The 15,962-nt window shown below is 39.5% G+C and overlaps 1 protein-coding gene across 2 annotated transcripts; it reads right to left on the reverse strand.

Annotated features, from left to right (window-relative positions):
• Nucleotides 1-9,523: 9,523 nt before the first annotated feature.
• On the reverse strand, nt 9,524-15,784 carry RB195_009491 (uncharacterized protein; the record flags this gene model as incomplete). 2 transcript variants are annotated; one of them, XM_064190057.1, is made up of 10 exons in its annotated part: nt 9,524-9,611; nt 9,787-9,860; nt 9,919-9,957; nt 10,647-10,724; nt 13,302-13,409; nt 13,476-13,542; nt 13,596-13,784; nt 13,897-14,018; nt 14,228-14,295; nt 15,700-15,784. In XM_064190057.1, the coding sequence occupies 10 exons, from the start codon at nt 15,782-15,784 to the stop codon at nt 9,524-9,526; spliced, it is 918 nt and encodes a 305-aa protein (XP_064047640.1). The 2 variants fall into 2 exon arrangements, with proteins under 2 accessions (XP_064047640.1, XP_064047641.1); XM_064190058.1 differs by lacking the exons at nt 9,524-9,611; nt 9,787-9,860; nt 9,919-9,957; nt 10,647-10,724; nt 15,700-15,784 and adding exons at nt 14,361-14,452; nt 14,932-15,005 and having other exon boundaries at nt 13,251-13,409; nt 13,897-14,006.
• Nucleotides 15,785-15,962: the final 178 nt, after the last annotated feature.

Raw genomic sequence — 15,962 nt, forward strand, 5'->3', positions numbered from 1 at the left:
ATGTAGAGCAGAACGAAATCGAAAGATTCGATAACGCAATCTCCACCAGGACACGCTTTGCGGAAGTGTTCAATGAACATGTTGGTATCTGAGAGATCAGCGGGTATTGGTATTATGATGATATCGATTGATAATATGACATATTGATAACATATTGGGGTTTCCGGCTGAGAACAGTGTTAAGAATCCAGGGCATCCTGTCGGTGGGACTTTCAACATTGCTTATGGTAGGTCTAACGCTAAAATCCCATGGGTTGCTTGAACTAAAATCGGGAACGGAGGGTGTGGGTCTTGATGAAAAATTCATCCATTTTAGGTCCATTCTTCCTTTAGTTTTTATAAGGAGTCTAACGAAGCTCTTCTGGCGTTCCTTGTCGACAGGCAATAGTTGCGAACGAACTACATTTTATTGTTATTGTTTGGAATGCGTACAATTTAATCATCATTTTACAGTTGAGTTATGGAAAAACGTTGCTGGGGAACAGATGACTTTTATTGGAAGGGAATGTTGAATATAGGAGTTTATTAGTGCCCGCATACAGTTAGTGATCCGGAGTTGTACGGGCGGACGTTTCAGAACCGAGTAACCATACTTGACTATCTGGGATATGATAGGTCACAACTTCATGTTTTGTTTTTATATATTCATTCATATTCATCTCACGGCGTTACGTCGCCGTGATATGAATGAATACGTCGTGCAATCAGAAGAGTAGAGTTCGAAGGAGTATCCACAAGTTTTTTTTTTTAAATTTCTTTATGTCCGTCTGTCCAACGACGTTTGGTACTCGCTATAACACCGTAGCATTTGCAGAACTTTGACATTAGCAACAACGTCCAATCCATAAAAGGTAATGTTGAAAATTCGAGAAGTTTTGTCAGCAAAGTAAATCGTTGAAGAGAAAACCAGAAATAGCATTTATCGATCACAAAAAAACCACGTTAAAGCGAATAAAGCCCAACTAAGCACTCCGCAAGAAGCATATCACCATGTGGCTGTGCGTGTGACTTTGCTGAAAAAGAAACGCTTTATAGTTCGGTATATAGTTGACTGTTAGAAAAAACATTAAAATTTTACTGATATATATTGCGTAGCCAACCACACTGCAAAGGCGTAAAAACGACTACTAACACTAAAGATCAGCCATATTTATTTAATGTATAAAAACATGAGGTTGTATAAAGATTTGTTAGTGACACCATTAAACTTTTTCATTAACAAACTACTTAATTAAACAGTATTCCAATTGAATTAAACTTAATTTTTTAACGAGAACAGGAACAAAGTAACAGTAGCTGCTCTCGGTCCCGAAATCGCCCAAATTCAATGTCATAGATTCATTTGCATATTCTCTAATCCTACTACGTAGTCAAATTCTGGCAATTTCTCATATTTTTCCGAACTGCAGTATAAAAGAAGTGAAGCGAACGATGACTCTGCTACGATAACTGCATACGTTGAGTTCAAGAAAAGAAACTCTACTAAAAAACTAAAGACAAAAACAAATAAAACAACAAAAAACCAAAAAAAAAGGATCGCGAAAAATGGCGATGGTACCGACGGTCGCCAACTTCCTTTGTGGTTTACGCGAGCTATTATTAGCATTGTTGATCGACAGGCACTTGTAATTTGACAGCATCTAGGATTTGAACGTTTAATTTGCAGAAACTTTGCGAAACAGGTGACAAAGTCTGGGCGTATGATGCACATAAAGCAAGGATTTTGCCGAATTTAATCGTTCTTTGGAACTACGCGAGCATATAGCCATCGACGTTTTACCCGATAAATCATTCTTTCAGGTTTTTTCATTAACCGTCCCCTCAATACTTACTCATCTTGTTTCAAATCTAAAAAGCTAGGCACAAAGAGATTTCACAGAAGCGAACCAAAGGATAGCTGAAAGCGATACGGGAGAAGTCACAGACAAGCAACATAGTGGAGCATATTAGTTTCGTGTTCGCATTCCTGGTGCTGCCAATAGATTCCTGGAAAACAAACTTATTCAAGTTTATAAGAAAAACTAAGGTGTAGAGGAATGAGGTGAGTATTTGTGCAGGAGTGTGATTGTTAAGTTTTTGAACGGATTTAAAATTAACTTCCACACTTAGTCGTAATTTAGAAACGTTAATTTAGAAACATCGAAGCCACTCAAGTAGTGCAAACTTGTGGAGGCGTTTATTCGCGCATATACGCTCTTGATTACTATCGTATCACGTAGAATTGTGGTAAAATCGCGTAAAAGTTCCGATGGTGTGAATAACGTGATATAGAAGAGAAAATACTTCTAACAGGAAAAATCTCTCTGTTTGGTTCGAATTCAAAGTAATCATAAATATAACCGCGTTCAACTGGGTGAGCGCCTTTTGCCTTCAGCAAGGCAGGGGAAGTGTATGTCAAACAGAGGAGAAGGGAAGAGAAAAGGGAAATAATGTTGTGAAAAAGCAACCAAAAATCACGCCCATCCGAAAATACGGATCCACACCTAATAAAGTCAAAATGACATAAAGCAAACCGCAGTTGTGTAAGCGGTTGCGCTCGAAGCGGTGCGGCAAAGCGTAGCGCGTAGAATTTAGGGAGAACCATTCCTCGCTGTAGTTCGCGATGGTCCCACCTCTAGTCGAACCGCTTTCGCCACCGCGCTGCTTCGAGCGCAACTGCGTATGCACCGCTATTCATGTCGTTTTGACTCTACTATATACTGTCCGGTTAAAATCTCTGCGCAAAATACTTCGTGATATTATTTTCCGTTTTTTTTAAATTCTGAACTGTTCGGAGTAGCAAGCAATGTTGAAAAATGTGATAGTTGCAACCTACACCACTAAAAGAAAACACCTTAAAAGGACTAAGTTATCGAAGAAAATTCTTTTTTTCTAATGATGATTAATAATAAACGCTGAAGTTCAACATAGCTGTCATATGGTTAATTAAAAGCTGTATAAAGAATATGAATTAAGCTCAAGAAGGGTCACACATGCTAAAGCAGTATTTTTAAGTCTGAAAATTGACTTCAATCAGTTTTTTAAGGAATGCTCTTTACAATGTGATCATGCGAAGTTCAGCAAACACACACGCACACAAAACCTGAAAAGCCATGCCTCAAGCTGTTGCGGAAGCGGTGGTAAGCGTTCTGAAAGCAAAAATCCGATAATATGTGTGGACCTGGTCATCTAGATGCCGTGCTCTGTGCGGCAATAGATCAGAGATCACACACACGACTGATGTAGAGCACACAGTACGGTACTCCGCGTGTGAGTGCGAGCGAGTGAGTTCGTTTGGACTTATCTTATCCCCATGCTGTAACAATGATTCAACAACGTATGTACACATCACCTGTGTGTGACACAATCAATGCGACAAATAGGTTAAAATACAGTATTGACATTAACATACAATGATAGATAAAAGTGCTGTGAAATTTCGAAAAAATGGAAGAACGGACTTATGTAGTGTAGGTATGCATGGGGAGTTCTCGAAGTTTTTAGAAGGATGAAAGAGTACTGGATAAAAGTTGTCAAATGTAAGACTGAAAAGGCTGACAACTCTTTTTGATTGATCTATAGGTGATAAGCCTTAGTGACCTAGGTCCCAAATCTCCTAAATATCTTATAATTAAAATGAGGTTTGGAATATTCTTAATGTCGAAACAGATCTAGCGGTGACAGCCCGAATCCTGGACGTGTTCTCCTGTCAATCTATGCGATTTTTCACTGAATTCACCTAAGCGACCAGAGTTATATGGAGTGGTTGAAAAGGAAATCAACACTTTTGACGAATTAATTTTATTTTGGAATAAGCATATTCGTGAGAAGAAAACAAACAACAGAACTTCAGCTCGAAATACCTTTTTAAAACAACTTATGACGTTTTGCTTGGATATTTTAGTTTGGGACATATTCTTAGACTTGAAGAAAAATATTAACAGAAATATATATAAAAAAATATCTTTATGATGTTTCTCTATATATATTTCTGCTGCCATGCTCATCACCTATGCATCAACCAAATTTATGAGAACTTTACTCCTTACTTATTCCTAGTGAGTCGCAAAAGACAGGAACATAGTGTTAATTACATCTAATTATTAAATCGAAGCTTTGTGAAAGTTGCAATGCAAGTTCTAAAAAATCATGGGAAGGTTACGCATGAAGTTTTGATGTGAAAGTGTTGTATTAGAGATCTTTGAGGAATTCTTCTAGAAGTTAGTTTTTTTTGTGGAAAATCCATTTGCAGCACACTGTTTAGTTCTGTAGTGAGCACAGCTTCCAGCAGTCTGAATGCACCACGAAATTGACGATGTTTGGATCTCTCCATGAATATGTAGATAGCATCACGAGCATGAGCGCGATCACGCTCAGTTCCTCTTCATTTCCTTGAAAACGGCGCGAGAAAGGACCTTGTCGATCGAATTTTCCTATGAGACACCTTACAATGGGCCACCTTCATATACGTGCCGCTTCCACAGTAGCTATTCGCTGCTTTTACGTGACCGGGTTGCTAAGGGAACCCCAGTGATTCTCGTCCGCCCACTCGCAAACGTGGTGAGAATAGGGGGTGACGCGTTACGAGGTGCCTCATAAGGAATTTCGGTCGACAAACCCGGTTCCACGCTATTTTTCAGGGCAATCAATGATAATTATGCGCTGGCGTAGCGCATAAGGTCCGGTGGTGACTTCATGATCGATGGTTCGAATTCGCTCTTATGTCAACCATCCTTTCATCCCGTCGGGGTCAATAACTTGATACCGGAGTTTTCTGCGAGGACGAAAACACCGATTTAATACATCGGCAAGTCATTGTATAGGCCAAAACGCGTTCACAAAACCTCTCAAAGATTCCGAATCGCAGTAAAACGCGTTGGCGCATTCAAGGGGGTCTGATGCGCTGGACTTTCCAGTGGGGATTGAGCGTGATCGCGCTCGTACTCGTGATCTACATCCGTAACCCGGTCTTTTCATCCACAGCTCCTCATGCCGTCAATTTCGCAGTGTGCTGCCCTTAATCTCGGGCTACTGCTGCTATAACTGCTTTACAATAATAAAAGCTGCTGCTATTCATGTGCATTTGAGTGAGTTCACGCCATTGTGCGATGCGATGTGCTTCACTGGATCAGTGCTGCTAAGGTGCATGAAGCAGCAGTGCTTCTAGCTCTCAGTGATAACGGGCGCTTGTGAATGGGGGAAAACTGCACATTCCGGCATAAAAAGCACAGAAATACTTCCAATTGTTACTGTGTACGTGAAAGTTTACGACCAATCCGTTAACGTATCGACCATGAAACATTGACTTACCCAAGAAAAACAAACCAGTACCAGATATTAAACAAAAAGAAGCACGTAGGAAATATCACTGACGAGGCCTGGAAATAAAGTAAGTAAAACTCTGACAGCTGCCCTGGCAACGCATATAAACGTATAAGAAGGCTATGTTCCACTATTAGCTTGACGGGGAACGCATTCAACCGTGCTGGTGGAAGGGGACGTATTCGTGGTCGGGCTACTGACACTAGGAGAAGCCCATCCACACACCGAAATTATGCCATTAAAGGCATCACTCCACGAATCTGAGGTGGTACGGATTTCAGGTGGAGTATTCGTATACGGCATAGTAGATTATGGGGAGGAGAGTGATTCCGTCCATTTCTTCCTAATTCCCGTAAAAACGGCCCGGAAGATGCGGCTTCGAGCGTTCCCGCGTGCTGTTTTCTACAATGAGTTCGATTGGAGCGCGCCAGCTCTGTGCACGTTCCCCATCTTCGGGACCGTTCTTTTACAGCAATTAGGAAAAAATGGACGGAATCACCCTCCTCTCCATAATCTACTATCCTTTATAAGAATACTCCACCTGAAATCTGCACCACCTCAGATTCGTGGGGTGATGCCTTTAATCGGTGGTTGTCTCACAGATGCACGGCGCCAGTGCTCGCCGTCGCCGCGTACGCGTGCCGCTAGCTCGGTTGAACGTGTTCGGGGGCGAGTATTAATATCATATTACCTTATCCTGATGGTGAATTGGAAATGATTTTAGCTGGGACTTTAAACGTACCTTGTCTAATTTCATCGCTGTCCATTCACGGCATTTCATGCACAGCCAGGAACAATGACACCTAGAAACGACTGCGCAATTGATAGCAAGGAATACCCTCATGTTGAACACAAATTAAACGTCTTCTTATGGATGCATTTTGAAAAAGAAGGAAGGGAAACGAAATTTGGTATACCTTCGCAGATAGGCATGCCAAAGTGACGCAAGTTGGTGCAGTTGCACTTGCGATCGCGGTAGTGATTTGAACTAGCTACACTTAACTTACCTCAGCTTACCTAGTTAGGGTCAACGATGTGAAGCTAGCGGTTGGCATCGAGATGAGACCATCGCGAAGTGCAGGGATGACCCAGCAAAAGTCCCCCTCGATCCATAGCGCTACGCTCCTCCGCACCGCTTCGAGCCAGCCGCTTACACAACTGCGCTGAGCTTCATGTCGTTTCGACTCGACCATGCTCCACGTTCTCCGATTCCGGTTAGCGATGGCGAACTCAACCGTTTACGCAGTTGCAAGGTAGGTTATTTTCGCCGTACTGTAGCTCTACATGAAAGATCTGTTCAGTATCGACTGGTACATTTTTGTCCAATGGTAAATGATTTGGTAAGTCTACTGAATTTGGGACGACGAATAGTTTATATAATAAAAGTACTTTTGAAATTTACACCGGAAAGGCTTGGAAAGTGCCACTGTGTTTCAACGAAAGTAAACTGAACCAAGCTGAATAATAACTTTGTATTTCTCCAAACACAGGTTTCTCAACTGTTTTTTGGTCACATTTTATTTTTTCCAAGCAATTTTTCAGATAACTCCATTTGCCATCTTCCCAAAAAGAAGTTTTCGCAATGTTTTTCCTCTACTAGGTGTTAACAGTTATCGAGTTACCAGAGCTTAAGGAGATACCCTCCAGGTTGCGGAGGTTGCAGGAAAGTCCCCACCTCCCCCTCCTCTCTGAATGTTGAGAGCTCAGAAACAACAGAGTCTCGTAAGGGACTGAACCGAAAGTAGGAATTTCTTGTTGAATAATCTTACAGCTATTATGTTTCACAGCATTCATAATGGATCTCGTTATCCTTGCACAAATAATGTGGACAAATGATGTAATGTGAATAAAAGATTCATGAAGTTTCATAAAAGTTCCATAAAGACATAAGTAAATCGAATCAAGGCACCATACTTGATAGCAGCGTGATGACCATCCCTAGAAAGATAGCCAACAACGGCTAATTCGATGAGCGAAGCGAAGATGAACGCCATCGAGCTAAGAATCCAGACGTCGATCGCTGAAAAACGTGTGCTAATCCTTGTATTGGTCTTTCTGAGAAAATTCAACAAGAATGTGATGAGAATTCCGTTTCGGTTTATTTTTGAACTGGATTTTTACTACTTTTTGGATCGACCTACTGGTTTTTTTTTTCGAATTTCGTTCATTAGTTCAAGAAGCGGCCTTCAAGAAGTATTTTTAACTTTTATCTGCGATGCATCCGGTATGTTGTGTTTCAAACACGGTATCGTCTCTAACATTAGATTGTTCGGAGTGAATAGCCGATTTCACATCCTATACAGGGATTTCGCATCCTATGTGAGGTTCCTATCTACGGGCAATAAAAGGTTTGTTCATTTATTGTGCCATTTATTAAATGAATCGGGAATTGCACATCAATTACTCAGTGGCATCAACTCTTTAGATTCCAATACATTTTTTAAGTTTCAAAAGACTGTTTTTTAGCGCCTATTGTAACGTTAGGCAACACATTAGATTCAGAAACATACTGTTTTCGAGGAACAAACAAGCTGTTTTCGAGTTGGGTTCTTAAAGGCATCACTCCACGAATCGCGGCTTCGAGCGTTCCGGGGCCCTATTTTCTACAACGAGTTCGATTGGAGCGCGCCAGCCTTGTGCACGTTCCGCATCTTCCGAGCCGTTTTTACGGGAATTAGGAAAAAATGGACGGAATCACTCTCCTCTCCACAATCTAGCACCCCGCATAGGAGCTCTCTCTCTCCCCTCCCCCCCCCCCAGAATGTGGGGTGATACCTTTAAGTGAGTGCAACAGAACTTTTTTGGTTATATATTCCTTTATTTTGACTAAGAAACTTTGTTTACAGTCGAGCGTTCAAAAAAAAGAACAAAATTCACAATTACATCCTGGATATTCTACATGATCCTCTTCAGTAAGTCTAGAATTCTGCACCTGCTATTATGATGGTATACCACATGTCAATGTAGCATGGTAAAATTCTAGACATAAAAAAAAAGATTCTGATGAACATGTAGGCGTGGAAACTTTGTCGAAACTCCTATTAACTGCAAGAAATATGACGAGCATAGAAAAACTTTCATTTTCTGTTTACAATCCCTATACCCAATAAAACTTGAACACACTTTGCTTATATTCTTTTGCAGAAAGAAAAAAAAAACTCCTTTATTATTCTTTTATTCTGTTGCAGAAAGAAAAAAAAACTCTTTTATTATTCTCTTAGCACCACATATCGAAGTCATAAGCTCCTATTTGAAGCGTAAATAGAAATGGCAAAAAAAAAGATGCGAGAAATGAAAATTGAGATTGATTGTGAGCTTTGTATTCAGAAAAGCTGTTGTAGAGCGTTAAAACCTTTATAGCGATATTCGCTCGAGGACAAATTCTAATTTAATTAATTTTTGTTATAGACTAGGGAAAAGAACTGAACGCGTACCCTTAACGTCACTGGTTTTCGGTAAATTGTTGACGACAGAGCCAAATTGGAACCTGAAACTTCGCATGTTTAAGAATTGTACTTGCTGGGATCTGTAGCTATGGTTCCTCATATGCTTGAGGATGATCGTATTATATTTTCAGGAACCGGGAAGAAATATTAACCAAGTTTCTGTTTCTCCTATCTCTCATGTCATATCTTTTCATTTTCACATTAGTTTTCGGAAGGAAGACGAGAAAAGTACGCAACTATTACTAGTAAAAGAAAAAAATATCGTCTCCATTTTTTCCTAACTTAAATTCATCTTCAGATTCTGCAGATTTAAAATAGAAAATTTGGCAGTTGGATAGAATAGCTGGATACTGAAAATGAGGATGACCACATCGGTGAATGAGAATGAAAACACGCCTAAAAATAATTCCGTTTTAATTCGATGAGGAAACGGTGTCACCTGCCAGTACCTTCAATACAGCCACAACTTATCTACGACGATGTGATTCACAGTTAAAGGCATCACCCCACGAATCTGAGGTGATACGGATTTCAGGTGGAGTATTCGTATACGGGATCGTAGATTATGGAGAGAGGGGTGATTACGTTCATTTCTTCCTGATTGCCGCAAAAAATGGCCCGGAAGCTAAACGAGTTCGATTGGAGCGTGCTAGCCTTGTGCACGTGCCGTATCTTCCGGGCCGTTTTTTACGGCCCGGAAGATGTGGACGGAATCACCCCCCTTTCCATAATCTACTATCCCTTATAAGAATACTCCACCTGAAATCCGTGCCACCTTAGATTCGTGGGGTGATGCCTTCAAACGGATTTGTTAACTCATTATTGTCTAATTCACATTGCACAACGAGGAAAATGAACGATGTTCTGAAAAATAGCATGGCTTTACAGAGATCTAGATTTTTTTAGACAGAGATTTTGATCTCCAGGTCTCGTAAGCACGAAGCTATGCATGTAGCCATGGTAAGATTTTCTCTTATTTTGTAATAAATCTATGTCGACAGTAAAAAAAAGCTCTGCTTCAACGTAAGCGAAGACGTACGTGAGCGCAAGAAGAGAATTTACACCGACTGTAGTTCTAGAAGGTATTTGTTCAGCACCGAGGTAAAATGAAACCTGTAACAACATTGATGAATTAAGGTAATCCTTGGATTCTTCGCGAATAACCACTTACCCAAGAAATAAACACAGAAATATAGGCAGGAACGTAAACCTGAAACGATTTATTTGAAATTTTCAAGATTCTGGTTTGAAAAAAGTCGTCAGAAAGAGATGATTATCCGAAGAGTTCCCCTTCGAATAGCTCAAATGTACAAATTGCAGGATTTACATTACAGTAAGATTTACAGTAAGAGTTAAAGAGTTAAGAGGTGTCGAATAAACTAAATTAAGTGGTGGAAAGTGACGAGACGAGTCCTGCCTGTAAGATAAATAAGTATTTTCATCTACTTTACAAAAAATTCCATTTTTTTGTGCAGTTTTTTAGTTACAGAAGAGTGAATAGAGTGAATCTCTGCAGCTATTCAAGAATCTCTGGCTATGATAAATAAATTTTATTTATTTGTATTCGAGAGGTATTCGAGAATTGATAAAACAACAAAATTCTTCGGTTTAGAATTTTTATGCCCTACATTATCTTTACACGAAATAGAGCACGACTGCCGTTGCTCACTTCTACCCGATAACATGGCAAGAGGGATTTCAAATATTGTATACATTGCATTATATTGTTATATTGTATATATTGTATTATATTGTATTATACTATTGTAATATTGTATGAAACAGTACGTAACTGTAGACAGATAAATAAATTAGCATTATACGTTTTAATATTAACATTCACCTAACCTTAATTCTGAATTATTCTTAACTACCACGAAATGGAAATGCAAAACTCACCTGTAAAATATAAAAACCGTACAACCGTTGAAAAGTGAACGTAGCTATCAATTCATTGAAAATTCCAGGTGGATACAGCTAAAAATATGCTGAGGTAAATAACATGCTAAAGAAAATAAATAAAATAATAAACTATGAATTAATATCCTTAGTAAATAGCAAAAATCCTTATGGCAGCGAGGATGGCATTTCCTGATTTTTGGAAAAGTCATAGCGTTAAAGGATGGACGAGAATGTGGGCTTCTAGAGAAGCTTAAAGCTGATTAGGTGTGGAGCAGAAACTACCTATGGAATAGGTCAGTAGAGCATTAAATTCGGTGAAAATAATGGTTTGCGCGTGAAAGAAGAAAATTGGTACCAACATGAAAAAGTCAAAAAGTTGGTTTCCATTGCAATTTACAGTGTTTTCTAAACGTAATTTCTGAATTATCTCAAAATTCTAACAAGATGGTTCGTTAGCATATGTTCGAACCGCCGATTAATCTCCAGCTACTTAGGATTTTGTGTGAAATTATGCCATTAATTATTCTAACTGGAGGTTATAAGTGTCAAGTTCTCGATTAGCAGTTGAAAATTAGACACGTTCTGTCGTTCGAGTTGAAGTAATATTGCCGGGTCAAAACTAAACGAAGCACGGTAAATGGCTGCGCTACAAGCGGAGCGGTGGAGATGGCGGTTGGAGTCGGCGTGGGACCATGGACGGATCTAGTGAGGTCCCCACTCGATCCTAATCTACGCACACTGCACCGCGTTGAGCGCAATCGCTTACGTAACTGCTCCGTGCTTCACCGTCATTTTGACCCTACCACACGTCCATGTGAAGCGAATGAGCTGCTGGTCGGAGATGTCCTGATCCGGTAAACACTATCGTTCTAATGAAGCCTGGAGATCCACTGTCAGAATGGTGGAAATGCAAGATCAACCTGATTCCTGTTATCGAAATGCGCTTCGAATGACTTTTTGATTATAAGGTTCTAATCTCTCGTGGTATCTGTGGACTGATTCTTCGCGGTGATGGTTGGCTTTTTCGTTCTATCGAAAACGCACCCATTGATGATTCTTCTAGAACGGAATGCTAATTTTCACTGGGTTTCAGCGACTTTTTTTTTAGAGAGAAATCCGAAAGAAATATTTTTCCTACATGTTGTCTTTGGCAAGTACACAAACATTCTGTGCGAAAATCTCAATATGACCAAGCTAATAGGAACGAAAGTTTTTCCACTAAGGGTATTACAAATTAAACAAGATTCTGCATTCATTGAATGCAACGATATCGTGTTTATAAATTTCACACGATTCAAAGTTGATGAGGAACGTGCGTCCCTCATTCCTAGAGGATTGATCAGCGCCATGCAACTGATCTTTTGCTCTTTTTATCTAAGAATAAGCCAAAATCAAAACACCCGCGCTGGAGCAGATATGGTCTTCGACTGTTTTTAAACGTTGCAAAAATTCGTCTCATTTATTTTAAGTGCTTTATTGCCAATGAAAGAATGTGAAAGCATTGAAACGAATCAGAAGAATATTAGAGGAACACAAAATGATCAAGTAAGAAGAAAAAACATCATAAATTTACCATTTGAGTTTTTTTCTTATCACAACGTTTTCCATATCGGAAAGATCTTGGGCAATAATAAATGCTGCCTCTGGGGACAACACGATGAGTATGCGTCAGAGGTGATCGCATGCATTTAGATAGAAAAAAACACTGGTTGCAGGAAAAGTGAATGCAGCGTACGACGCAATTAACGATATTGGGAAAAAAATATGGTTAGATGTGCAGAATACGAGTATGTACGCTATCACACTCAATTCTCCTTAATCGTCCTGAGAACCGCATGAAAAATGATCTTGACAATGGGATTTTCTTACGAGGCCCCTGAAAACGTGCCGCGAACATTCAGTGAGCTGCTGACGTTGTCTCTCCTGTTTGCTGGCGGACGCGGCGTGCATGGCTGCGTTTCTACAAGAATTGCGAGCTGTTTTAGCTGTTTGGGATCAGTTACATCGATATTCTTCGTATTGCTAATGGAAATGCCTCTGAGTCTGCTATGTCGAAATACACAGCAGGTTTTTTATCCTGGCGAAAAGTACGAATTTTTTTTAGCCGGATATAAATCGCACCACTCTGAATCAAACTTAACAATAGGTCCTAGAAGTGGTCATTGGTTGGGGGGAAAAATGCGGCTAATTTTTTTTTTCAAATCTGAAGTGAAACTGGATCCATATTTCATCACCATCCGAACTTTCTACTTGCTTCGCTTCGGATCCTTCAAACAATAATTTTTTCTAGTAGAACTGATAATTCAACCTCATTTTTTCCAAAATGTTTACTTGATAAACAGACTTTGAAAATATTTTGGACAGACACCCAAGGACGAAGTTGAAATGTAAGCATCTTTCTGCTGAGAAGAGCGTAATGTCGCCCTGAGGGCTTCGGCATTAGAGTGACCGCCTTCACTGTTTTTTTCTGGTCAGTTTCGTCACAGTTGGTGGAGAGCTACAGTGTCGATCCCATATACGGATATGCGCGTCGCAGTGCTACCTATTCAGAATTTCAAGCCCCTTCAACTCATAATTAACGTCGCTTGAGAAAAAAGTAGTTTAAGCTGAAAACTTTGTATTATTGGCAGATATTTGTTCAACGAAACTAACTCTAAGTTCACTACTCGCTGAGAAGTCCACCAAAACATAATCGGGCAATGTGATATTGCCTTTCATGATAGTGATAGGTGGTACTGTATCGATCCATTCCATCTCCACCTGAAAAATCAATAAGGCACTTTTAAAAGGTTTTCTATATACATATTAAAGTTCTCGAAAAACCACCTGTTCATGATTGTGTGTGAAGCTCTCGTAAAATAGCATGCATCTCTGTTGATCAATGGGGAATGTTCTAGAATTTCCAAGCATTTACTGGTGTTAGGAGAATAAATTCGTATCCCCTACCGCAATGTATTCGAGCATGGTCCCGTCAATTTGATCCGATAATTATGCCAAATGCTGCCATTGCTGTAAATTTGCAGAAAAATGTTCTTAAACGGGCTTGAATGGATATTTGCTAGTTTGCTGTTGACAAAACATGCATGAGGATTCCATATTTTTTCCAAGATCGTCCGCCCGTCGACTGACATGTTGCTGAAAAAGTGGATCTTGGAAGCTGGGGAGAAATAGCTTCAAAGCTTTGTTTGGGTACTGACACCGCAAATAATGCCGCTATCGTTTGAGAAGACGGAAACCACTCACTCACCTTTTGCACGGATTCAGATGTGAGTAGGCAAGTGCAGGATCTGTCCATCTCTCAGTCACATAGATATCTAACTCGAATTCTGAGGTGATTTCTATGATTTTTGACACTTCCTGCACCCAAATCTGCAAAAACTTCGCCACCGTATTCTCATAGTTTCATGGATTGTATGGGAGAAAAAAAATGGAATTTTCGTCAATCTTTCACGCAAAATTGTCGATGCCGATTCAAAGAGAAAAAAAACTATGGCCACTCGGAAGAATCCAGAGAGGAGTAGTTGCGTTTAGACCTAATACAAAGCAACCGTGTAGATGGAAACTGTAACAACATTTACCTCAACCGAAACTCGCACATGTCCACCGCCCGGCAATTCGAGCTTATTGTAGCCATTCAGAATATAATCTAAAACTTAGAATGTGTTGGATAAACTAAAAAAGAAAAAAAAAGTTGACAAGAAGAATCCGTGCCTATAATAGCATCATCGCCTGTACACATCCCACTTCCGAATGGCGCTATCGAGAGATTTCGTGGCGGAGCATTCGAGCAAACACCGTAAGCACTGAAAAGATTCGACTATTCGATAAAGAATCATCTGTCATAATGAGATCACGGTTATCATATAAAATTTACTACTTATTTATTTATTACGCTCAATGGCGAACAATTAAACTTAATTTACAAAATTACTGAACAAAGATTTACTATTGCTACTCAATTCACGTTATAGCTACAAGATAAGTTCCAGAAATAATAGTCATACAGTGAACAAAGATTCGAACTGTAGCCAGTCTGCAATTACTCTACAATTATCTACAATTATCCAGATTGTTCTCTGCAGATTAATATTTCTCAGCTGTTTATCAAAACAAAATTTTGAAAAAGAGAGAAATTTTGAAGTCCTGATCTCCTTTTCTTAGTGTTAGTACCTTCAGCTGTCTTGTTATTATTTTCCAACTGATGCTCCTCTTTTTGCTCGGCTATGAGATCCAGTGAATTATTTGAAATTTGGATTCTTCAACGCTAACAAACAAGAATTACCAATTTTCGTCTCCGAATGCATCCGCCAACCATGGACAGAACAGTAGGAAAATACAGAAAGTCACCACGTCCATTACTGTTGTTCACGTCATTGCTGCAGTTTGTTCTCCTGCGGTGACCAGATCTTCAATAAATTATGCTGAAAATACGGTAGTATTTTGATTTTTTTGTTTTCCGATATAATCCACAAATCATACACGTTTAAAAAAAATACGGATACACTGTAGAAAGCGATAGTGCTTAAAATCTTCAAGGGTGAGATCAAATCTGAAGAATTAAACATTTCGAACGTTTTCTTTACGCTGTATATCCGCCCTGTCTAGTGATAGAAACGAATAGGAGAGAGATTCATCCACTTCTCTACGAAAATTACCCTTAAGATAAATAAATTAACTAAAATAAATGATAAATAAATAAATAAATGGTGAAAATGTAATCCAATGGGTTGAGGAATAATTGGAGCCTATTTTGTAGCACAAAAACATGTACATAGTACATAGTAATGGTAACCCAGAGGAGTTAGTACATAGATAGGAGTAGCATCCTTCAGTACACAACCAATTGCCATTTACTAATCATGGACCAGTGGATCGGTTCACAGCGTGGATTTGCCATAAAGTCAGCTCACAAAAATGATGATGGTTTGTTAGTACTTTTTTCCTGGCTCCGTCGAGTACGTTGGTACCCTGGTGGTTTTTTTTAGAGCTGAACCCGTCTCCTCAAAATTCTTAACCTATCTATAGTTGTACATTAAAGGATGCAACTCACACCTGTCTACCAACTCCTCAGGGCCAGGGCTGCCACTACTACATTTAACACTTTCAGCTTCCCTCGGCCACCCTACGCATTCCATTGTTCTCAAACAAATTGTGTTTCACTCATAAATTTCACCCAATTTCAATCTTCATTAATGAATTTTTAAGATCGTACGTAATTTAACATGAGAAACAATTGCTTACGGATGAAAACTTTGTCATCTTATGAGTAATTTGCTGAGGATCGCAGCAAAAAGGAAAATCCGCAGCTTCCTA

The sequence above is a fragment of the Necator americanus genome, chromosome III (assembly GCF_031761385.1).
Source record: "Necator americanus strain Aroian chromosome III, whole genome shotgun sequence".
In the NCBI taxonomy this organism is placed as follows: domain Eukaryota; kingdom Metazoa; phylum Nematoda; class Chromadorea; order Rhabditida; family Ancylostomatidae; genus Necator; species Necator americanus.